Consider the following 26,386-nt stretch of genomic DNA (forward strand, 5'->3'; position numbering starts at 1 on the left):
TATTTTTGCTGTTATTTTTTTAAACTGAAAGTTCATCCTTCAGCAGAGGTTAGTAAATAAAATCTCTTTCAAAGAAATAAAAAAGTCCTCTTTCAAAAGGCCCTCATTTTTCTAATGGAACTGGGGGCACAGACTTCTCTCACAGAAAATGTGGCCGCATTTGCTGCCAGGAATAGGAGAAGAACACTAAGGACCAGGTGAATGGACAAAATGGTCATACACCTCTACCCCGATATAACGCGACCCTATATAACATGAATTCAGATATAACGCGGTAAAGCAACACTCCGGGGTGGGGAGAGGCTGCACACTCCGCTGGATCAAAGCAAGTTGGATATAACGCAGTTTCACCTATAACGCAGTAAGATTTTTTGGCTCCCAAGGACAGCGTTATATTGGGGTAGAGGTGTATTTGCTAAAAGCAGGTCATGGCCTCAGTCCTATTGAGAAAAACAGGAAATAGCAGCTATTTTGAAAAAGGGCAATTCTTTATAGAAGTCTCTGTGATAGAATAGAATAGAATGTCCATTAATCAGAAAAAAACCTCACAATGCTTTCACTATATAGCCTAGGCACAAGATTTCAGTGAGTTTTAATTATACATGAAGTTTGAACAATCTGTGTTATTCTGTTATAAAGATAATTAAAGATAAAATAAAGTGTGATGCCAGGTGTTACATTTGCGGGTAATATGCTTATTTTTCATACAAAATAAAGAGGTTGAATTTACTTTAAGTGCAATATTCATCTCACCTTAGCTATGGTGCTGCAACTGGAGCTTCCATAATATGTTGTTATGGTATGTAGTTCAATATCCAACAATAAGCTTTTCACTGACACTGTTCTTTGTGTACAGGATATTTACACTTTTCATGCAACAATCTCTTCTTTAAAACCTAAGTAACTCATAATGTTCATTTAGAATTTTACAAATAAAATTTGATGCAAGAACCTTGGCTGTGCACCCTTATACTATCAATTATATCAATTTCCAAGAAATAACCTATTGACTTAGGAGCTGAAGTTGACTTTCATTATCACAATCAGCAAAATGTGTCAGTAGATTAAGGAAAGCAAAATAGAAAAATCTGTGGATAGAATAAATAAATAAATCACTTCAACAGTTACCTTATCTTCATCTGAAAATGGGTAAATTGCCTACTGTACCTTTTGTTTGTCTGTAATTTTTGCCATGGTCTGCAATTCATCACCTATTTTAAATCTGAAGCAGATTGTGAGGACTTTGGTAAACTGACTAAAACAAGTCCAGGTTGATGGCTTAAGAAAAAGTTAATCCTTTTTGAGTTGCTTTAAATGTAATGACAAAAATGTGCATTATTATTTATAAAAATTTGCATTATTTATTATTTTACTTGCAGCCTGTATGTTATGACTTATTTAAAACTGCTGGTGACCTACCTAACAGACAAAGTTTGAACAATACTGTATCAATTTTCTAAAGATAACTTAGCTAATAAAATAATTGATAGTAATCTATAATCCATTTTCCAAGCAAAACAAATGTATAAATTTATGAAGAAAAGAATAATCCTAGAGATTTTATAATAGAGTACATTTTATATATATAATATTATGCAGCAGCATAATATTGCATATATAACAGAAGGACAAAAAATAATATCTAAGGCTCCTACCTCAGCCAAATCTGGCTGGGTTTTCAACAGGAATGCAAAAGGCACCGTTTTGGCCCAGGGTAACACCTTGCCAAATTTCAAGTCCCTGCACCAAAGCATGGAAGTACTAGAGCTTTTCAACAAAACAGTTGTAAGAATTTTTACATTGGTAAAACAATGTATTATTTCCTAATGTCTTTGTCAAAAATAGCTGAACAGTTTCTGTTTAAATGTTCAAAAATATCTTCAGCCTCAGGCAGAACTTGCATAGAAAATTTCAGCCCAAGTGGGTTAAAGTTTGGCAAGCTTATAAGCAACTGAAAGCAGGCCCTTCTTATAAAAAGTGTTAGGTAATCTTAATTACAGATACTGCTGCCAGCTCTGCAGATATGCCGTTACTATACACACTTGCACTCTGGACCAAATTCTACTCTTATTTACACCGTTGTAAATCTGGAGTAATTTCATTGATTTAACACATTTACTCAGAATTTACGCCAATTAAATTGAAAGCAGAAATTGGTTTTCTCAATATGTTTTAAGTACAGTTATGCTTTTTGGGATAGTTATTGTCATTTATTATATGATTGGACTGTGCCTAGCACAATGGGGACCAATTCAGTTGCACCCTTTAGGCACAACTTCAATATATGTGTTAATAATAATAATAGGTGTTACAGAAATGTAAGCTATTATTTTTTCCTTAGTGTGTGGTGAACTGAACCTCATATTTGGAAAGAATTTGTGCTATATGGCATTTAGCTATCAGGAACTATTAATTTATAGGATACTTTCAAGTTCCAATTTACAGATAAGCTTCTTTACTGTTTAGTGGGATGAATAATTTTACAGTTGTAAAAAATATACATGCTCCCATGACTGCTACTAAAATCCAATGATGGAATAAGTGTCTGATGACTGGACATGATATTTTGTAGAGAAGAGAATGATTGTAATCTCTGCCAAATGGACACTAACAGTGTTTTAGAGCATTTTTGCTTTTTCACTGTAGTCTCATGGGTTTAAGCATATAAATAGAGGTAAATTGCTTCTTGTCATTGGCAAGGGCAGATGATTCCAAAATAACGTAGACTGCTGATTAAGAATAAGGATCCTATCATTTTCTATTGCTCCTTTTTTGGTAGCATGTGAAGATCTCCATATTTTTATTAGCTAACTGTAAATATTATTTTTAATGACCCCATCAATTAAATTATTTAACAAGATTTACCAATACTTCCAAACTCAGCATGTTTTGAATGAAGTCATCAGCAAGGATTAATAAACTATGACAACTCCCCAAAAGCTTTCATTCTCTTTATTTAAACATCAGATTGTAAATCAAAATGTAGTGTAATCTTTGTTGAAACTAGCCCAACTAACATGGCAGGAGTTAGAACTGAGGAGAGATGACAGTAGTCATTGTTAGCCTAAATCCAGTCTGGAGCAGTAAATTTTAGGGACTGATCTACAAATGTAGCTTTGACAAATACACTAATTCCCAGAGAGTTATCAGAATGGTTTTATACAATTAGTCTTGTTGATTTGAACAAACCTGTGTAAAGTGCATTGTATATTATCTTGCAAATAGATGTATGAAACTCAAGTTATTTCAGGTCTGTTTCTGTCTGTATTCAGTAAATTGATTTATTTAAAAATATTTCTATTTCTACTTTCTGCTCATAGTTCTGAATGGACTACACATTTTTGGCCATAACATTTTCCATGGAAAAAAATTAACAGAGATCTTTACTAACCACACAAAATGTTAGATTTTTTATTAAAAATATACATGTGCAGACACACATACACACAGCCTTTGTAGACCTGCGATAGAAGAGAATAAATCTCTGTGTATCCCCATTGAAACAATTACTTTCTGCAGATATCACCGTTAACCCTTATAATCTGAAAGTTTATCAGCTCTTATGGAAAAGTCCTTTAAAACTGAGTAGTTATGAAAACAAAAGGGTTTTATAGAAATAACCCTAAAAGCCAAAACAGCTGTCAGTGGTAAATGTGGGACCATAAAGAACCCTTTTACTATGACAGCTTTTTTCTACACGCCTGAGTGATTTGGCTTATTACTGGAAGAATAAAGTTTTTTTTATCTTTGAACAAAATAAAAATTTTCAGTCTCCAGATGTATGTCATGGCTCATTCATGAAAACATGATAAGCCCAGAGTTAAAATAATCCATTATGGAAAAGTACTATATAATTTAATAAAGATTAAATCAATAGGGGGTTTATGGAAATTTATTTGAAAACAGATAGAGGATAGCACCCTTCCTACATATTTTTCAAGCCAACCTATAACATTCTATAACAGGGATAAAATTCTTATTAAATTATAGATACTGGTATTTTCTGTCAAATTATTTAGGACTTTTCCACTTTTTGAATTAGTGCATGTCATCTAAGCATCAAAGAGTAAGCACTTTCAGTTTTTCATTTTTGCAGTGTTTATACTTCTTCTAAAACAATAAATCGTTTGAACTCACCCCTTTCTCAATGCTCCCTGTCTGGCAAAGAGTACCCTCAGCTGCTGGAATGCTGTTAGTAACACAGCGGTTACTTTTGCTGAGGCACCAGAGCTCTCTACACACTTCCTAGGAAAGAAGGCAGAAGCAAGTTGATCAGAATAACATTCTAAAATTATTTCCAGTCGTCCTACAAAAGTGTGTGCGCGCACACACATGGTTTGTTTTGAATAGAGATAATAAAAATGGGTAAAATTTTTATATATGTATTTTAAAAGAGTTTGGAAACTATTTTGGAGCAATTTCAAAGCCACTATACTTTGCCTAAGAATATTCTGCCAACAAAATCTGGCAATATCAACAGTATTTTACAAAAATGTGTCTTCCATGTTTCCATGGAAGTGATGTTCTGTCATAAGCAGAACCTGCTGCTTAATGCTAATACTGTATTTGGTGTCTTTTTGAAAGAAGTCTTACTGTCCGCTGATGTATCCTCATTACCTTACCTATCGACCCCAAATATCCAATTGTAGAATGATAACTTGACTACTAAAATATAGAAAAGCAATATTGTATTTTATTCCCATTATTTTAAACCACGCAGGTTCTGAGCTCAAGCTAATGTTAACTAAAATGATGTATGTAAATTTTGTAATAATTGAATAATATACTAACTTAAAGATTTCTTTTAGACTTCCCAAATTTATAAATGAGATTTTCATAGATTTATATCATCATGCCACAAACTATTGATTGTATCAAATAAATCAATGTAGTTTTTCTTCTAAAATACTTTATCTTTGACTTTTGCACTTGAAATTCTATGCATTTTAATTAGCCCAGATTTGTGGACCATTCGGGTACACGGCAAAAGCCATCCATTTATAGGGTTTCTGAGAAAGGCTTGGGGTTTTGGGACCTGAGCCAAATACCTCTGAAGTCTTTAGGAGTCTTTCTTTTCACTTCAATGGCTTTTGGATCATGTTCTTTATGTGCAGTGGAATGGGGCATATTTTGCTTTTGTATTCATTGGCTTGTAAAGTAATTTTTGTGTTACGCTGGGAGGTGATATCTTTATATGAATGGGAATCTACTTATTGTCAGGGTGTCTAGACTTTATTAATAGGTGGGGCTTTTTATTGTTAAACACAGAAATAAATGTTTTAAATTTAAAATGCAAAGATAAATAATTAGAGAGATGTTTTTAATGATCCAATGCAATTTTCATTTCTATTATAGCTCTTTTAATGATGGTTTAACATAATATCCTAATAGTATTTCACATGCAGACAAACTCATATATAAAGAATTAAAGGAAAAGGCAGTGCCAATAAGTCATATATATTGGTCAACTTTCCCCTCAAAATTCACTATTTCTCTGAAGAAATGACTATCAGGCCTCATTATGTTCCCTCTTTCACAAAAGTTTAGTTTTAAAAGAAGTGGAAAATTCCATTCTGAAGCACTTTTATCTTACCTTTCACATTTTATAATGATATTTTTACAAATACAGTGTACTTTTATAATTAGGTTCTCTGTCTTCCACATCTACATTAAGGCTGCATCTTATATGCACCTTGCTTGTAAAAACTATTAAACTTTGCTACAAGATTCAGTTTTCTTTTATTATACTACATACAGAAATATTACTGTACATATTTATTTATTGGTAGCTCTACTAATGGTCCTGTACTATACGCTTCCACTAAATATTAGTAACTTATAACACAATCTTGCAGGCCATCCTGTATGCAAAATTTCCACTGAAGTAATTAAAATTAGTGAGAGATGTGCACAGAGAATGTTTGCAGGATTGGGCCCCGGTTGTATTTAGCTTCAATGTTGGTATAAATAGGGAATATTAAAGGAATGATTTTCTAAAATACATTGCAATAGAATGGTCCTAGCTGGCTGGGGAATAAGTACTGAGGGATCAGGGCTTTGTTACTTTCTAGAGCCTTTGTCCCATTTTTAACTATATGGTCTGCACCCTGTGTGCACCCAGTTTAATGTTAAACCAGTTGAAGGACAATTTTCTATTGGTCTTTGGAGTTCTGTTGAAGTTGATGAGATTATTCAGAAAATCAGATTACTAAATATTTCAGTGACTCCTTTTAGGAGAGATGTTGCCATGTGCAAAAGCAATCCTGGATTTTTTATGATGACTGATGGGGAAACTGCCTTCATTTTCAAATTTAGGATTTTCCCTCCACTGAAGTGTTGAAAACACTTATTTGGATAATCTCATATTGAGAAAGACTCCTGCCTTTGCCACACCTGGACTGCTCATGTGGCAACAGTCTCATATATAAAGAAACATACTGTCAGATGTTTATATTGCTTAAAAGATCATGGAGAGGAGGGAAAGCAAAGAAGACAAGCCAAAAAAAGTACCACCGTAAAAAATCTATTTAATGGATTTATTAATTTTACTTTGATTAAACTCTGTTTCAAAATTCATACCAAACTATAAACATATGCCTTTAACCAGGATTCCTGACTCCAATCCATTTTAGAAAGGATTCCAAACGGAACAGCTGAATTTTTTTTGTTTCAGCTTTCAGATAAGGTATGGGGATCTCATGTCCCATTTCATTATCTTTTGGCTCATGTGCCATAACATGTGGCTTAGGCATCTTTTCATATTGATGGAAATACCAAAGAGATCTCACCTCATTTGTGATCATCCTGCATGTAACCTCACTACTTATGTTTGCACCTAAGCAACTTTAATGTTTAGATTCATAGAATATTAGGGTTGGAAGGTACCTCAGGAGGTCATCTAGTCCAACCCCCTACACAACGCAGGACCAATCCCCAGACAGATTTTTACCCCAGTTCTCTAAATAGTCCCCTCAAGGATTGAACTCACAACCCTGAGTTTAGCAGGCCAATGCTCAAACCATGGGCTCAGGTTGTGAAGTCTGGATCAGGATTTTAAACAGCTCAACATTTTTTGCTTTTGGATACAGAGTTTTGATTCCACTCATAAAGACAGAAGTCATTTGCGAAAATCATATTTGGATCTTGGTCTGGATTTTAAACACCTTTAAATTCCAGGGTCATCTGAATTCAGATTCATGCTTATCATATCTCTAGGCTACCTAACAGCCTAGCTACTAGCCAAATGAATTTCAGCATAGCCGACAGTTTTCTAGTGTCTAACTTTAAGTTGAAATATCAACATCTATAGTTTCCCTCAGCTGAGATTTATATCTACAGTATTTGTACTTTACTATTAAGGGAAAAATGATTATTAGAACAAACATTTCATCCATCCGTCCAATGTCAGAGTAGCAGTATCAAAGTGAAGAGTTATTAAACGTTAAACATTTCTTGACAATTATGGGACAGATTTTTGCTGCACCCTGGCTACTTTGTGGCATCTGAGCAGCACAAAGTTACTGTAGCATATAGATGAATCTTATCCTATAGTGTGTAACTACAAATAAATAACTTGGTAGGAGATGCAGGAGACCTGAGTTCCAGTCACAGCTCAGCCACTGGGTGATCTTGCGCAAGCCCTTTCACTTCTGTTTCCCTATTTGTAAAATGGGGATAATGATGCTTACCTCTTTTGTAAAGCACTTTGTGATCTACTAATGCAGGGGTGGCCAACATGTGGCTCCTAAGCCATATGCAGCTCTTCAGAAGTTAATATGCGGCTCCTTGTATAGGCACCGACTCTGGGGCTGGAGCTACATTCCAATGTGCCAGGGGGTGCTCACTGCTCAACCCCTGTCTCTGCCACAGGCCCTGTCCCCACTCCACCCCTTCCTGCCCCCTCCCCATAGCCTGCCGTGCCTCGCTCCTCCCCCTTCCCCCTCAGCAGGGCCGGCTCCAGAGCCCAGCGGGGCAAGCACCCGCCTGGGGCGGCCCTTTCCCGGGGGGGCGGCAGGCTGGGCCGGCGGACCTGCCGCAGTCATGACTGCGGAGGGGACGCTCGGTCGGCGGCTCCAGTGGACCTCCCGCAGGCATGACTGCGGACGGTTCGCTGGTCCCGCCGCTCGGCTGCACCTCCCGCAGGCATGACTGCGGCTGCTCAACCGGAGCCGCCGGACCTGCGAACCGTCCGCAGCTGCGGGAGGTCCAGCCAAGCCGCGCGACCAGCGGACCCTCCGCAGTCATGCCCGCGGGAGGTCCGCTGCTCCCGCGGCTCGGGGGCGCCTCCCGGGCATGACTGCTTGGGGTGGCCGAATATGTAGAGCCGCCCCTGCCCCTCAGAGCATCCTGCAATCCACAAAACAGCTGATCAGGAGGTGCGGGGAGGGAGAGGGAGGCACTGATCAGCGGGGCTGCTGGTGGGTGGGAGGTGCTGGAAGCGGGGAGTACGGGGAGCTGATGGGGCTGCTGATGGATTACTATGGCTCTTTGGCAATATACATTGGTAAATTCTGGCTCCTTCTCAGGCTCAGGTTGGCCACCCCTGAACTAATGAAAAGTGCTGTATAAGAGCTAAGTAATATTATGAACCCAGTCTTTACTCAGAATTAGCTTCAGTGGGAGTTTGCCTCAGTAAAATCTGCAGGATTGGTACATAAGGAATGAAATAAAGAATTAAGTAAAACTATCAAGGGCTTTTCCATACTATAAGCAGTATAAGAAGGGAGTTCTACTTTAAAAAATTATGATATCATATCGCTTCACATGTATATAATATTTTTATTTGTGGAAAATCATGGAAAATACTAAGGTCTTACTGACCACAACAGCACAATTTAGCATTCTATGTAGAGAATTTAAGAAGAAATAAAAACATATTTCTGTAGATTCTTTTACATATTATAACAAATATTAAAAAGTTCGTTTTCCCCTAATACGCTAATTTAAAAGACCAAAAGGTGAAACACAGATATCTGTAACGTAACTCTAGTGAACGAAATAAATCTGGGGTTAAACCAGGGATAAATCTGACTCAGTGTATTCTTTATTTTCAACTAATTTTGGAAAAATTAGAAAGAAAGGCTTAAAAAGAATTATTATGGTGCACAAAGCTTTCTGCCCTCCAGGACAGTCCTAAACCTAGCACTAATTTTACTCCTTGATTATGGATTTGAGACACACTCAGTATTACCATTACCCTATCAGTAACATCTCCAAACAGCTGTTTCTAATAAGCCAGTCTCAAAACCATCAGAAAGCACTGCCCTGGAAAGGTCAGGGCCAGAGCCACTATTAAAAAGGATACTGATGTTTTATCACACAAAACAAAACAAATCTACATAAGGTGACCTGATAGCCCCACTCCTTTTTGGACATCAAATGAGGGTAGTATATCCTTTCCCTGACTTCAAACAGATCTTAATCCTGTTGTACAAAAAGGATCGTGGTAAAAGAAGAAAACAATCTGAAAGCTAATCAATGAGCTCAAAGTCAGTGACTGGATTTCTGGATGTATTACCTCTTAATTTGTAAAGAAAACAATGGAAACTGTTTTAAAAATCCAGGAAACATAAACTGAAGCTGAGGCCTTTCATAAGATTAAGACAAGATAGATGACAACCTGTAACGGTGTATCTTAGGGCTCCATGACTTCAGTTTGGAATTCGGATGGTTGTATTTGCAGTAAATTAAACAAAGCTGAACCCATCTAGAGAAAAAAAACAGCAAATCAAATTATCTTCCTTTTGCCTACATGCTATAAATGATGGAGCCTCTTTGTGTGTGTCATGCAGAGTTACATACAGTCATTTTAAAATTATGTAACAGATAAGCATCCTACATATTAATATTAATAATGATAAAATGATAACAACAATACAGCACAATGAAAACTCAGTAACATGAGAAAGATCACCTTGCTGTGCTGTTTCCAAAATCTGGACGCGAATGAAAGCCTCAAATTAAATTCATTAAAGAATTTGGCTTTTTTCAAAAACAAAATATTCAGAAAAATAAGATGGGAAACACATTGACTAGAAACATGAACTGAGATTTGATTTTCTTTAATAAAATTTTAAAATCTTAAAAATTGAGACTTTACATTCTTTCAGAATGTATTGATCCATAATATGCTGCACCCTTTGATGAGCATTTGTTAAAATAGAGCATTAAAATAATTTTCTTGAATTCTGACATAATTGAAATGTGCAAAAATTTCTGCCTAGTTTATTTCCACCCTCACAACAAAAATATTATTTGTAACATGCTTAGAATTATGAGGGTGATTACGAATCATGGGTGAACCTCAGACAGTTCAGAGGTTTTGCTCAGTTCAGATAAGCACCCAAAAGTTAATATTTTTAATGCTCCATTTCCATAAATGCTCATTAAGCGGTGCAGCATGTTATGAATCAAAACATGCTGAAGGAATGTGAAGTGTCATTCTTAAACTTAGACGATTTATGCATATTATGTTACCATCTTATTTGACTAAGTATTGGGTGCTTATCTGAACATTTCCAGAACTACAGCGGTCCCACTCAGTAAGTCAGCCTGAAACAAACACCTTTTCTTTCAGACCCACACAGCTTTTCCTATCTCTGTCCCAACCACCTTTCAGCCTCTGAACTGTCATTTATGTCTCCTAATCCACCTTGTAATCTACCATCCTCCTGTGACCACCATTTGGCCACTGGCTCTCCTTCCTCCATTTAAAATTGAAGTACAGGGCCTACATACCTTGGTGGTACGCCTACGTTTAATTTCTATGTGCTCTGGTGTACATCTTTAAAGGTAGGGAGAGATGAACACAGGAGTGCTTTGGTGGGGAAAGTGGGAGTTGAGTCAGGATGGTGGTTGATGTTGCTTTTGTGGGAGTTTGTAAGGCAAAGGATGAAAAACCCCTGAGGTATTAGAAAGAGCAAAGTCTATGGTCGTGCTTAATAGAATCCATGCTAATCTTAAAAAAAGATGCAAGTACAGTTCAAGAACAAAGCAGTAGTTCAAACTGGTTTTTACTTAGGGGAATGATCATGAAAGTACTTCTCAGGCAAAACTCCCACAGACTTCAATAATTTTGAATTAGAAAGACCTGCATGATTGGACCCTTAGTGATAACAGATTTTGCACTTGATAGCCAAGATACTCTCACCTTAAAGAATAATAGAAATTAGAGAGCCTATAATGATAAAGTATAATGTTAAAAGCTCAGATCCTCTCTCAGCCTACAAAAAGTATTAGCACACATTTATGAACTAGATACAAAAAGGTATAAATCAGTGCCCAATTGAATTATTTAGGCTCTTCTGACAAACACAAACATTAAAATACAATGTGAATTCAGTGTGATATGAATCAAGTGGAAAAAGAAGGTCACAATATAGTGAGTTAGCAGGGACTAGATAGGAATTTATGAAAACATAATTCACACTATATATCATAATGTCAGTGGTTGAGGGAATGAAGAAAAGGTGGAAACAATCAGTTATTCAGGTGAAGACCCCCAGTTGATTTCTCTTTTTTCTTTTTGGAAAAGCATCTCTCAGAATCTGCTCTCGCTTCCTCACATTTATTTCCGTCATCACAAAGGCCCCAAGTTAGGCTAACAGCATATCTCATCAACATCACTTAGCTGGAGTAGGTTACTTGTGTACAACAAGGAACACTTCATTCACCGCAAGTGGTAGGTCAAGCTACTTCTGCAGCATTGATTATTTCTCTCTATATAAAACATGCATTAGTATGTCAAAATACAAGTGTGACAATCCATTACTTTTATGTCCCCATAATATTTAAAACTAGAGCACCCCACTACAATGTCTACTATAACTTCAATCCTTTTGCAGTTTTATTTTCCATTGAAAGAAGTACTGTAGAACTGGAAATAATTGCTGCCCATTCAGTCTTCTCTGTTATTTTTTTCTGGATTTGAAAAGTATGAAAATTAATTGGCCATTTTCTTTTTAGTTAAGATATTCTGACAGTGTATGTTGAGACTGGCTGCAAGAGGCTTTAAGCTCTGTTCCTAAAATTCAAACAAGCCACACATAGTCCTGAGCTTTCCCTGGCACTGCAATATACTCAAGGAAGGAAACATAAGTATGAACCTGGGCAGTAGAAGGCAGAGAATTGGGTTCTGAGAGAGGGTCAGCAGTGAAGGTATGAATATCAGTGCCACTTGATTGCTGCATTAAAGTTTCCAGTAACTTTCCATTGATGGCAATCAGGTTCATGGGCACTCCCACTGCCTCATAACAGGCTTCCCAAGAACAGCAGAGGTACAGCTAGTCCAGCCACTTCTGGGAAATCTATTTGGTAGGAAACATAAGTGCTCTTCAGTGCAATGTGATGTGTGTGTGCGCCCATGGGATCTTAGGTAGGCCGTTGAAAGTAGAGGAGCACTCCCTAGTGTGAGAATGTGTGCTGAGGCTACCCATTCTGAGGCAATTTGAGTGCTTCCTATTGCAGCTTGCATGACTTGAACTTCATTTGCACTCAGATTAGGGTTGCCAGGTATCCAGTTTTTGACCGGAATGTCCGGTCAAAAAGGGACCCTGGCGGCTCCCATCAGCACTGCTGACCAGGTAATTAAAAGTCCGGTTGGTGGGGCTGGCAGGCTCCCTACCTGGCTCTGCATGGCTCCCGGAAGCAGCGATATATCCCTCTGGCTCCTAGGCGAAGGGATGTCCAGTGTGGCTCCACACGCTGCCCTCCACCCCGTGCAACAGCTCTGCAGCTCCCATTGGCTGGGAACCGTAGCCAATGGGAGCTGCAGGGGCAGTGCCTGCAGGCAGAGGCAGCCTGTCTGTGCCTCTGCATAGGAGTCGAGGGACATACCGGTCACTTCTGGGGAGCCCCCCAAGGTAAGTGCTGCCAGGAGCCCACTCCCTGCACCCCCTCCTGCATCCCAACCCTCTGCCCCATCTCTGAGCCCCCTCCCATACCATAACTCCCTCCCGGAGCCTGCACCCCATCTGCATCCCAACCTCCTGCTCCAGCCCTGAGCCCTCTCCTGCACTCTGAATCCCTTGACCAAAGCCCAGAGCACCTTCTGCACCCAAACACCCTCCTGGATCCCGCACCCCAACCCCCTGCCACAGCCCAGAGCCCCCTTCCGCACCCTGAACCCCTCATTTTTGGCCCCATCCTGGAAGCCACACCCCAAGCCCAAGCCCATACTCCCTCCCAAACCCCAACTCCCTGCCTCATCCCGGAGCCCCCTCCCACACTCCAAACGCCTCAGGTCCCCCCCCCAGCCCAGAGCCCCCTACTGCACCCCAAAACCCTCATCCCTAGTCCCACCCCAGAGCCCACATCCCAACCCCCTACCCCATCCCAGAGCTCCCTCCCACACCCTGAACCTCTCATTTGTGGCCTCAATCTGGAGCCTGCACCCCGCAGCCAGAGACCTCACACCCTCCTGCACCCCAAACACCTGCCTCAGCCTGGTGAAAAAGAGCAACTGAATGAGGGTGGGGGAGAGCGAGCAATGGGGGGAGGATGGAGTGAGCACGGGGCAGGCCTCGGAGAAGGGGCAGGAGACAGGGCGAGGGTGTTCAGTTTTGTGCGATTAGGAAGTTGGCAATCCTAACTCAGATATGCACAAACAAAATGCAAATAAGAACCGTGACATTTGAGTTTCCTGGTATCTTAGCTGAAAATTTGACTGGAGAGCTTGAATACACACATCAGACCATGACCAACAAGAGAAATATCAGTCACTGCTAAAGTACATTACTTGATGTACGGGCAAAATTCTATTCTTAGATGTGCATAGATGGCTCCCCCAGTAGAAGCAGGCATTTGCATGTGAAACAAAGTTTGGCACCTTATGTATCTGTCTGTATTCCATTAAAGGGGCAGCAGGAAAGGAGGCAGTTAGTGTACTAAAGAATGTCTAAGCATTATCCGTAAGTCCACATTAGCAGTCAACATCTTCACAGATAGTAAAATGCACCACAACAAAGTCAACCTTATGCATAAAGTGTTAATCTCTATAAAAATGTCTGAGGTTTTAGCCATTGCCCTAAGAATCTGTGACCCAGTTTTATGACTTGATGCAAACCAGTAATAAAGCTATACATTATTTTAAACCACAAAAATCATAGTTAAAGTCATGCATATTTCAAGTATTATTTAAACTAATAAAACAAGAACATTCAAAGTCAAAGCTGAGATTCCTTCCTGAATTAACCCAGAGACAGGCTTTGACCAGTCGTGCAGGTGCTCAGGGTTCTGGGGAGACAGGGCAAGGGCCTTCCCTCCTTTATTGTCCTTATGCAGAGGCCAGTGACAAATGTTCCCAGTGCATTTGCTCAAGGACCTCCAGTGGCACTAGCACTCAAAGAGAATGGGGAAGTTTAGGGCCATGGTTGGGTGCCACAGAGAGGAATGCACACTACATCAACTTAAAAGGTGTAGCAGCATCCATGTTCCACATGGATGCCAGGGAACTACAGTGCCACAATACCCCAGAAAACTTCTCTGCACTGCACTCAATAAGGGACGGTGCCTTTAAGGCAGGGGTAGGCAACCTATGGCACGCATGCCAAAGGCGGCACACAAGCTGATTTTCAGTGGCACTCACACTGCCTGGGTCCTCACCGGTCCAGGGGGGGGTTGCATTTTAATTTAATTTTAAATGAAGCTTCTTAAACATTTTAAAAACCTTATTTACTTTACATACAACAATAGTTTAGTTATATATTATAGACTTATAGAAAGAGACCTTCTAAAAACGTTAAAATGTATTACTGGCATGCAAAACCTTAAATTAGAGTGAATAAATGAAGACTCGGGTGTAAATGATAGCATAACCTTATCCACAGGCTTTAATATTGCAGTGTCTGTCAATACATGTCCAGGATAGATTACACCTATAAATAACACCCTACTTAATTTGCAATATTGTGGAAATTGCAGATCCCACAATATTAGGCTTCCACTGCAATTTTGACAGCGGGAGCCCCTGCTCTCACCGTTGGGTGGCCAACAGTGGAAAATGGTGAAAAAGTAACAATAGATCTTATTACTGCAAATAATAAGGTCCATTATTACTTTTCCGTGACTTTCCATGGCTTGTCCACAACTCAGCTGCAATTTTTGTACAGTCATCCCACGATTTAAGTAGGGCCTTACCTATAAAGAATAAAATTTTCCCATTCCAACTTGGGAAATTTTGAAGTTTTTCATAAAAAACTAAAGAGTTTCCTGTCCTGGAACACCCAATAGACCAGTGGTTGGAGCACTCATCTGACTTATGGGAGAACCAGGTTCAAGTCCTTGCTCTACCTGATTTGGGCCAGGGACTTAAACATCAGCATCCTATCTACCAGACTTTGGGCTACTCCAGGGTATGTCTCCCACAATCTCTTTTATTGGAACTGTTCCACTGAGAATAAATAGTTAAATAGTCATTGGAGCAGGGATTTGAACAGCAATCTCAAACATTCTAAGTGAGTGGCCTAACCATTGGCTATAGTCAGTGTGTCTCGCTCTCGCTGACCTCATGAATATTTAATTATTTATACAAAGTGGAACAGTTCCAACAGGAGACACTGAGCGAGTGAGAAAGACTGACTCAGTAGCCTAGTGGTTAAGGCTCTGTCCTGGGATGCAGGAAAATAGCAGAGCAGGGACACAAACTGAGTCTCCCATAGCCTAACTAAGTGCCTGAACCACTGAGCTATAGAGTCACACTCTCTGGACCAATTAATTAGTTATATGAAGTGGAACAGCTACAACAGGACAACTTGAAAAAGACCCACCCTACAATAGCCTGGTGGCTAGGGCACTCACCTGGACACTGAAGTTTTAGTCCCTAGGTCTGTCACATCCCCAGTGAGCATCCTAACCTGTGGACTATTCTGGGGTGCGGGAATCTCTCTCTCATTTTGACCAAAAATTCCATCCTGGTTCTGAGAAACATTTCCTGATGAAAGCTTTGTCAAGACTGGTAACTTCTTGTGAAAAGTTTTGGTTTCAACATACTGGCATTTTCTAATGAAAAACCATTTCACTAGAAAATTCCCAACCAGTTCTATTTGAGAGGTTGACAGTCCCTCTTCCCATGCAATACAGCCACAGCTGAGATCAGTGGAGTCAGTCAAGCTAGAAAAAGGGATCAACTGTTAGATCTCTGTAAAGTTTTCTTTACTTCAGAATTCATTCCTTTCTTGGGCATCAAGGTCCAAATTTGTTAACCTAATGGAAACACTATAATGCCCGTCTTTTCCCACAAGCATTTCGACAGGGAGAGGACTGACTGTTGGAAGGATATTATGTCTACTGTGAATGAGCTTTATTTTATTATGTCTACTGGTGCATATTTATATATTCTTTTACTGGAGCAAGATGAACAAGCTATTGGAATGATTTACTGTGAAAATTAAATTAAGCAGGGCACCCGAAGCATTGTTTGTGTGCTGGTTTTTCAATGAAAATATATAAATAAATATTCAGCCTAGCTCTTCCTAGCATTTAGTTCCAGAATTCAGACCTGCAAACCCTTGCTCATGTGAGTAGCCCATTTTCACTTGAACACTCCCAAACTGTTATTGAACTCCCAAAGAAGATATTCCTCTTTCCTCAAAGTCATCACTTGAAATGTGTTATCATTTATATGATAATAATTGTATTTTCAGATACATTATGGTTATTCTGGATAATGTTTTAAATGTACATTATTTCCCAGATAGGATGTACTGGGACTTTAAAAACAATCTGTTGTGTAAATATATACAATTCTGAATCTTGTATTTAGATCCTCTTAAAAAGTGATTTATTTTCCTCGAGACACTTTTTTAGAATTGTTGCTTGACTCACTGATGTGGTACATTAGATTACATCAGTTCACAGCATTGGTGATGTCACACTTGGATTACTGGTTTGTTTTAAATAGTGTCTTAATTCTTCTAGGTTTTCAGCCTGTTTCGTAGCTACACAGGAGTCTTTCTTAACATATTACACAAAGAAAAAAAATAAGAAAAAGAAAGCAGGAATCATAAACCCAAGATTACATAAATCTTCCTTATGTCTATTTGTTTTCATATTTAAGGGAAAGATATTAGTTTAAGAACAGAATACTACTGTACAGTATGATAATCAATAACAATGATAATATAGTTTAGCAAAGAGACTATGAAAAAGTTAATATACATGTGCATTGGTCAGTTTTTGCACAAAATTAACTTTCCAGTTTGATATAAAATGCAGTATACTTCAAAAGGGCATGGTCCCTATAATGGTTTAAATGCCTGAAAATTTTCTTATTCTGAAAGTACAGAGAGTGTGATGGGAATTTGAAAGAAGAAAACAGGATGTCTGTGCCCTAGATGTACTGAGAGAAAACAGGGCCCTCAAACCAGAAGGGGTAAGGAGTAAAAACTTAAAGAGAAACAATAAAAGCCAAAAGTGCTTTAGTGGGGGATCAAGAATGGGAGATCCACCCAGCCAGCCAGCTACATACAATTTTTAAATCCATTGCCCTATATGATCAGCCTAAGATCCATCCTAAGAATAATACTGATTTAACACCCAAGGGTTATTAAAAACAAACTCCCTCTGTATTTTAGCCCTATTAGAAGTGATTACTGCAGGTGCAATGATTACTGGTTATTTGAATGATCTAAATATTTTAATTTTCTTCCATATATTATACATTTGTTTCATTACAATAGTTTACTATTGTCAACTACAAAATGAACTTTTTTAGCTTTATTCAGCTTTAATCTTCAACTACTGAATCTATCTGATGACTATCATTGATGAAAACATCATTATAACAGATATAATCTTGGGCTGCAAGATTTTCTTTAAAACAATATTTTAAAATACATTGCATAAACTGTTTAAAATAGTAGTGTTTAAATAGCTGTTGCTATCCCTTCCGGGAAATTCAATTGAAATTTGGTGGGGCAGAATAAATCTTTCACTCTGCCATTCTTATCAGCAGCTATTTTAGTATTCTTTTTGGCTATTTAGTTTCTCATTACTCTATGTTTCTGACCAATTATCTTTTTTTAGTAGGAGATTTGAGCAGTGTGTGAAAGAACCTCAATGCTAGCAAATATGAATTGAAACAGATAGACCTGGCAAAAAAAACCCAAAACCAAAACAAAACAAAAAAACAAGTAGAAAATGGCTGTAAAATGTAGCTTTAAATTAAAAAGTTAAAGTCAGCACCCCAAACTTCATATTTCAAGATTTGATACATTGTGGGCCTGATTCTGCTCCTCTGGAAGTCAATGGGAGTTTTTAAATTGACTTCAAAGGAAGCAGGACAGAGCCTAATGAGCTATTTGGCCTGCCTTACTTGAAAGACACTTATCCAACTCATTAATATCCAGAGAGACAAGCTTTTGAGCTTACACAGAGCTCTTCTTCAGGTCAGGCTCTGTGTAAGCTTGAAAGCTTGTCTTTCTCACCAACAGAAGTTGGTCCAATAAAAGATATAACCTCACCCACCTTGTCTCTCTAATATCCTGGGCTGACACAGCTACCACAACACTGCATACATTCATTATTACCCAAACATTTGGGAATACAGTATACACAAATGACTCAAGCAAAAGATGCAGCATAAGGATTAAAACTCTTGCTCTTTATTTACACAGGCGGTATTGCATGGATTACTATAGGAAAACTGTGTAACTCAGTATTGCATCTAACTAAATTTTTTGTCATGAAGGAATATATACAAATGACTAAGCAGAACACTCAGCATAAGGATTAAGACTTCTTACCCCATATTTACATTGGCGGGATGTTGCTCCATACTGGAAGCGACACTGTTCATCAGCATCATACACCTGACCTGGGGCCACAGCAGGATAAAGAAAGTCACGCTTGGGAGGCTCATTATCAAGGCAAGTACCACGGCCTGAACTGTTCAACATAAAGGACCAAAGGAATTAGGAACTCTATTGACTGTTAATCACAGTTATGATATCATGTATTTAGTTCTTAGTTTTAACAGCATTGGGTGTGTGAAACAGATAAGGTTGCAAATAAACAAACAGTGAAATGGTACACCCATGGTGAAAAATTATAATTAGGAGGGAATTAAGAGATCAGAATAATTTCTCATGAGTTAATATTAATTAACAAAAATACTCATTTTAGACAATTAAATAGATTTAATGTTATCTTTAAAAAAATTTAAATAATTTCTGAGCCACACAAGACTGATTTTCATTTCTGTTTTAAGCCTATTTGTTCTCATTGGAAACATAACCACCTCTAGTTGTAGAATTAAAAACAAAAAATGAAAGCAATAAAATAAATGTCGTGTAACCCTTCAGGACTAGGTACTGATCCTACAAACAGTTAAGCAATTGTGCAACCTTATGCATGTGAGAACTCCACTGTCTTTTGTGGGAATATTCAAGGGTTGGTCTACATTAAAAAGTTAAGTTGCCCCAGTTACATCACTATGGGGTGTGACAAATTCATATTCCTGAGCAACATAGTTAAACTGACCTAACCCCGGTGTAAACAGAAGAATTCCTTCATCAACCTAACTACCACCTCTCAGGGATATGGATTACCTAAGCCGACAGGAGAACTCCTCCCATCGGCATAGATAGTGTCTACACTGAAGTGCTGCAGCTGTGCTGCTGTATCATTTCAAGTATAGACAAGCCCCAAGTATATAAAGATATGCTTAAGTGTTTGCAGGACTGGGTCCTTAATCTATATTCTTCCATCTGGGCAAAGAAATAGATAGTGTGGTAAAATTTTCTATAGTCTTTAAATATGCCAATAAAAGCAGGGATGAATGACAAAATACCTGGAGCAAAAGGTCTCTGTTCTAATGCATTAGTAGTGTTTAGTCTGACAAATTTCACATTTCAGTGAGGGTCATCATTCTTTAAAAAGTTAATGTTTTCTTCTTTATAATCACTGTTGGGGTTTTTTTCAAAGTATGCCCATGTTCAAAAATAATATTTTAATGCAGTGGAACAAATAATATAAAGAAAGCCAAAAGTCAGACAGAGTTCCTTTGTTAGAAAGCTTTATATTTTGATAAATATGATTGTTCACTTTTAGTTAGTTAGTGTGCATAAAATAGTAAAGATGCTTTTTTACTTTAATTTCACATGTGAATATGTTAGAATTTTTAAAGAATCCCTATGCCAACATTTAAAAAAAAATCATTACTTTTTATTTGGAGATAAATAAGAGAAAAACACTCCTTAATTATGCATTGTATTGTCTTAATTTTTAACCCTAATTTATTCATATTTTCTAAATATTTCAACAAAACTACTGAAGAAAAAACACTGAACATTAATAAAGGAAAGTATCAATGAAGGCATCGATCATGTAAACACACGAGTAACTTTATTCAGTTAGTAATACCAATGAATTAAATGGATCTACTCACAAGTGTAAAGTTATTCACATGCACAAACATTTGCAGGATCAGGGCTCAAAACATTTCCCCCAATACATCTTCAAAACACCAAATGCAAAGGATTCAGAGATAATAACCAGAGTCCTTTCTTCTTTAACCCAGTTGTTAGTGTAAAAAATTTTCTTTTTTTAACACAGCAACTGTTGATGAGCCTGATCTTACATTTCCTGTGCACCCAAATGTTTCATTGTTTGCACTGATCAATATGGGTGTGGAAACAACACAGACCAATATTTTAAATAGAGCAGAAGCATCACCTACCACCTGGTTCTGCAGTCCTTGTTCAGACAAACATCAAACAGGAATTTTGCTTAAATAAGCAGTGAAGAATTGCTTCTAGCATCTGCTCTAGCTACTGTTGCAGACAATTGGGAAATTTCCACTGATTTCAGTGGTGCAGCACTGGATCTTCAAGTCCTGATGCTGCAAGCTGATGTGTATGGTCAGACTCCTGCAAAGCCCTATTGATTTCAATGGAGCTCTGTGTGTGCATAAGGGTCTGCCTATTCATATTAGTTTACAGGATCAGGCCTTAATCTATAAAACTACTTTTCTCCACCATCCTCCATGCACCCTCCTCCCACCCCAAAAAATCCTTAATCGTGAGAATTATAGATCTTTCATGTTAATTTCAAATCATCTAAGTTAAAATCCCTTAAGAATATTCAGAAGCTTGCTTCCTCTGCTCTAATGACAGTTCCCTCATTATAATGAAGTCCAAATAGACATAGTAATAAGAAAGCCAACAGAATTATTAGAAAGCAGTCATTCACTTAAAGGGGCTAGATTACATCACCATTACCAAGACTGAATAATTTAGGTTTCTCTCTTTCATTCTATTCCAGAACTATTATTTCTTTCAAATTACTTGGATGATTGATGCATTTTATAAACTTGTATAGAAGTACAGAAACCTGACACACTGTATTTTATAAATTAAGAAAATTTGGAACAGAATTGCCATGAGTTATGAAAAATAGAATCATGCTACCAGGGACTCCCCTCTGACCACTGAAGGTCCTGGGGAGGCTATGCAAAATAAATAAATAAATAAATAAATAAATAATACAGATTGAGGCTGTATTAAAATTTTCCACAAAATTTCCATGGGGCCAGGAGAGCTATATGTCTCATTCTTGATCCTCCACCCTGACCATCCCCGTCTCTATTACCCCCTCCAGGCAAATGCCAGACAACACAGAGAAGTCAAAGAGGTTCTGAGGGAATGTTATGGAGGCACCTGGCCACACTTCTGCATAGAGGTCCCTTCTCTAAGCACAAAAGTTAGTAGGCGTGATTTGGGTCAATTATTAAAATCCAAACGAAAGCACAGAAACATAGATGAGGATGAAGAAACTGACAAGGCCAACTGGAAGAACAAAGGTGCCCCAATTCCCACAACCCTGAAATTGCAGGAAATTTATTGTGCTTTCTGTTTTTAACCAATTATCCCATTTAGGTACCCCAGATAAAGCTGAAAAAACTTCCACGGTACCCTTGACAGTGTTTGGTTAAGGGGGAGGGGAAGAATTCTCTCTGTACCACAAATATGGTGAAAATTTTTAACCTGAGAATGTGATCCAGAATCACTATGCAATTTATTTATACACCTAGATGCTACAAGTGTTCCGTCAATGTCCCTTTTCTTAATGTTAGGTGGATTCCATAAGTGTATATCTGTGAGATTTTCTGAGCCTGAGTCTAATTGCACTCTATGAGTATGTCTACACTGCAATTAAACATCTGTGGCTGACCTGTGTCAGCTGACTCGGGCTCACAGGGCTCGGGCTACAGGCCCACATCTATATCCCAATTAAACAGCCCGTAAGTATATAAGACAAGAGTATCTCCACTGAAATTAATGTAGCTACACCAATGTAAAATTGGGATGAGATCAGAGTAAGGCACTCCGTGGCATACTTTTAACCTAAACTTAGTTTTTTGTTTTAATATTTCAGGAGAGTCTATAAATTCCTAATCCTGATTAGATTTAATATCCTCTACAAAAGATATTGTAGCATCCTCTTCTTAGAGCTTCACAGGCTTAAGCTCTCAAGTTTACCATGACAGCAAAGAGCTGTTATAGCTTTGATCAATTTAATGGCACATGGGAAGACCTACTTCTAAATGTGTTCATCACTATGGCCTTGTTTCTGCAATAGTGAAAACCACTGCGGCCCTGCGGATGCCATCGTACTATGGGGCTGTTTGAGATAAAGTGCTAAAAACCAGATGCAGTACATACTAGCCTCCTTCAGTACTCATATAATACCAATCCCCAGAAATCTCAGCAGCATACCCAAAGCCCAGCTGTGAGGTGGCATGTCAACTTGACAGCTCCTCTCTCTGGCCAAATGTGGCACAGCCCCTGGCGCTCATGTAGCCCCAACAAGAGGATCAGTTCATTCTTAGTGCTCCAGAGTCTGAGGAGCTTCCTCCACATTCCCATCCTTCAGGGGTAGGTAGGGGAACCCAGGCCCGCCCACTCCACTGGGTTCCAGCTCAGGGCCCTCAAATTAAGTAAACAGGGTCAGAAGGGTATCAATCCTGCCAGTGCCCTGAGCTCCTTCCTACCTTCCCCTTGGGTCTCTGCAATCTCTCTAGTCTTCTGGTCAGATCGTTCCCTTCCTGGGGCGCTGTATTTGGGCAGCTTTCTGGTAGCTTGCAGACAAAAGCTCCTTTCTCCAGCCCGCTAACTCCCTTTTGGTAGCTACTCCACCTCTCTGCTTTCCAGCCCTTTTATCCTCCCAGCTGTGGGAACTTCCTATCAGTGGTGGCTGGCAGTGCCTATTTTAACCCTTTAGTTGCTGGGATAGCATGGGATACATATACCCAATGACACCTATGTATCAGCATTCAGTGCTGGAGGAAAGTCTGCTCTCAGACCAAAAAAACATTAACACTGAAAATAGATTTTAAACTTTACAAAACTGGCACATTTTTATAATATGTAACTATGTGGAAATCACTGCATCTATAGAGATATTCAGTCATATTTTTACAGTATATTGATAATATACACATATGTATCTGTTGTAAAATGTAAACATGTATAATCTCTTTTAGCTGATTCCATTAAATATTTTCTTTTTAACATATTGATAAATTATTATACCTTGCATCAATTGTGTATCTTTTATATCAAGTTTACATATATCAATAACGTATATAAATAACACATTTATATACATATATATAAAAATATGGGATCAATCCTGAATCCTTATTCTGTCCTTTTCATTCCATACTTTACCTGTTAGTAAGGCTTAGTAAAGACTAAGGCTACATCTACCCTTAAAACGCTACAGCGGCACAGCTGCAGCACTGCAGTTGCAGTTGAACCGCTTCAGTGTAGACACTTACTAGAGTGACAGAAGGGGTTCTCTCATCATTGTAGGTCATCCACCTCCCCAAGAGGCACTAGCTAGGTTGACTGAAGAATGCTTCCATCAACCTAGTGCTGTCTACACTGCAGGTTAGGTTGACTAACCTACATCTCTCAGGGGGTGTGGATTTTTCACACCCTTGAGAGAAGTAACTATGCCAATATAACTTTTCAGTGTAGTCCAGCCTAACACACATCCTTACATATAGTCACACATTTGTTTACTTTTACCCTCATGACTAGTCTGATGGGATTACTAGTGCATAATGTTAAACACTTGCATAAATATTTGCAGAATCAGATCCTAAGTATGGTCTGCAGGATTTGGTCCAGTATGTTTAAATTCAAGATGGGCTTTAGTTGGATCACTGAATCAAATTCTCCTTGAACTTTGGGGAAATTTAGCTCTAGATATGAATTAGGGCCATCTTTAGTATAAATACAGTAGTTTTGAAGATTATCCATTTCATTTTGGATATACCATATTCTCATGTCGTCAATAAATTCTGCCATGCCACAGGCACAGCCCAGCTCTAGGTCACTGATAAACAAACTTAAAAGCAATGATCACATTTCAGTTCCACTATGGATCTAACTCTAAAAACCCTCACCCATGACAGCAGTCCTTAGAGTGATTACTCCCATTTATTTTGAATGGGACTATATTATTAACATGAATAAGGACTACTCACAGGAGTTAGGGTGTGCAGGATTGGGTCCTAAATGCTTTCTCCCAACTGAAACACACTTTCATTTTTTCCATTGAATTCCATTGAGCTGATTTGTTGTCCAGTTTATAAACCTGCATTCTAGTTGATCTTTATTGGCTCAGCAGTGCTAACAAGAGAAAATGGGTAGCAAAACTTACTTTGATCACCAGCGTATGCAGTTAGGACTCTGAATATACACAGAGACTGAGTAAGAAGATGCCATTTGTACAGACGCTTTTCAGAGTACAACCATATTTAAAGTCTAAGACAAAAAGCATTATAGTCATTCTCTCTGTACATAATCTAGACTTCTGCACAAGAAAAAAAATAGGTAGGTCTGTTAGATTTTTTTAGAGGGAGGAAGTAACTCATGCATAAACCATGTTTGTTCTAGTTGCTAAATGTGTTCCTTAACCCATTCTCTCACTCAGGGGTGGCTCTAGGTATTTTGCCACCCCAAGCACGGCAGGCAGGCTGCCTTCGGCGGCTTGCCTGCGGGAGGTCCCCGGTCCCGCGGATTCAGCGGCACGCCTGCAGGAGGTCCGCCGAAGCCGTGGGACCAGCGGACCCTCTGCAGGCATGCTGCTGAAGGCAACCTGCCTGCCACCCTTGCGGCGACCAGCAGAGCGCCCCCTGTGGCTTGCCGCCCCAGGCACGCGCTTGACGTGCTGGTGCCTGGAGCCGCCCCTGCTCTCACTCTCCAACTTCTTTTTTTTTAACTTTTACCTAGGACTGACATTATAGTAGATTACTTGGCCTACATTTGCTCGTCTCGTGTCAAAGTCCGTCCCTTTGATTTTCAGTGATTATGCAGTAATGCTCAATTCTGCTTTCCTTAAATAGAATTAATAAATAATTTGCTATTTTCCCCAATGTTTTCAGCTACTATGTTGTCTATAAAGGGTAAAGGTGCAGCAAACTTTTTTTTTCTTTAATGTTTTGTTCAGGAACAATTTTAGGAAAAGTTTATTTTTCCCAAAAGCATTAGTACTGGTCCTCCGAAGTATTTCTGGCCCTGAAAGGTTGTGAGATATTAGACTAGAAAGCATGGGATCAATCTGTTGCTAAATATTAACTTTATAAAAAATTTCAGTAGTCCACAAAATTTAAAATTAGTGGCCACTGGCCAATTCAGGATTTGGCCCTTTAACTTTTATTTAAATATTGTGGGACTGTTGAGAAGTTTTACAAAGTAAACATTCAATACCACAAGAAAATGTTAAAAAATATATTAGGTGACTCATGCTTTAAAATCATCCTTTCTAATTACAATCTTGTGCTTTTTCCTTTACTTGAGTTCTGCTATAATTATAATGGTCAATCTCTTAAAACCTGGTAATGCTGGGAAATTATTGCTATATTCTTTTCAAAGATGTGTAGTTGCTCTAAGATGGTATAAATAATTGATTTGTGACTCCAGGAACTTTTAAAATGGTATCAACTATAAACAGCTTAGAACTGAAGCAAGAAGAGAGGGAAAGCAAGATGGTAATTAGAAAGATGTGATTTTAAGGTCTGATACCTTGCATCTCCAGGGTCCCCATTTTTTTTATGAAATACATCATTCTTTTCTAGCCCTGGTGGTTCATAAGATATCAAAACTTAAGTTTGACACTGGTTCCTCAGGTAAGAGTGCTTTTTGGCATAGGGCCAGTATTTTATATACCAAACCATGAACCTCAGATGACTGAAATTTCCAATCCTTGATCTGTATTTAATTTGGAACTGATATAGATCTCCAGCATCTGAGGCATTTCAGCAGTCATATTTTGTTCTATTCATGTTCTTCTACTGCCCTCATCTTGAGGGTTTTTTTTTATTATTATTTTTATTTTGTGTCAGCTGTGCTGTGTGTGTTTGTTAATAAAGGCCAGGCTA

At 38.5% G+C, this 26,386-nt stretch overlaps 1 protein-coding gene across 1 annotated transcript in view; it reads right to left on the minus strand.

Moving 5' to 3' along the window:
* ADAMTS6 (ADAM metallopeptidase with thrombospondin type 1 motif 6) overlaps positions 1–26,386 on the minus strand; it is a 291,647-nt gene that overhangs the window by 105,488 nt on the left and 159,773 nt on the right. Inside the window, exons 10-11 of the mRNA XM_045022085.1 lie at positions 18,741–18,882; positions 4,138–4,245 (exon numbers count right to left, since the gene is read on the minus strand). Of these exons, the coding sequence (XP_044878020.1) occupies positions 4,138–4,245; positions 18,741–18,882 (250 nt within the window). The remainder of the gene's footprint in view (positions 1–4,137; positions 4,246–18,740; positions 18,883–26,386) is intronic.

The sequence above is a fragment of the Mauremys mutica genome, chromosome 6 (assembly GCF_020497125.1).
Source record: "Mauremys mutica isolate MM-2020 ecotype Southern chromosome 6, ASM2049712v1, whole genome shotgun sequence".
NCBI classification, from domain to species: Eukaryota; Metazoa; Chordata; order Testudines; family Geoemydidae; genus Mauremys; species Mauremys mutica.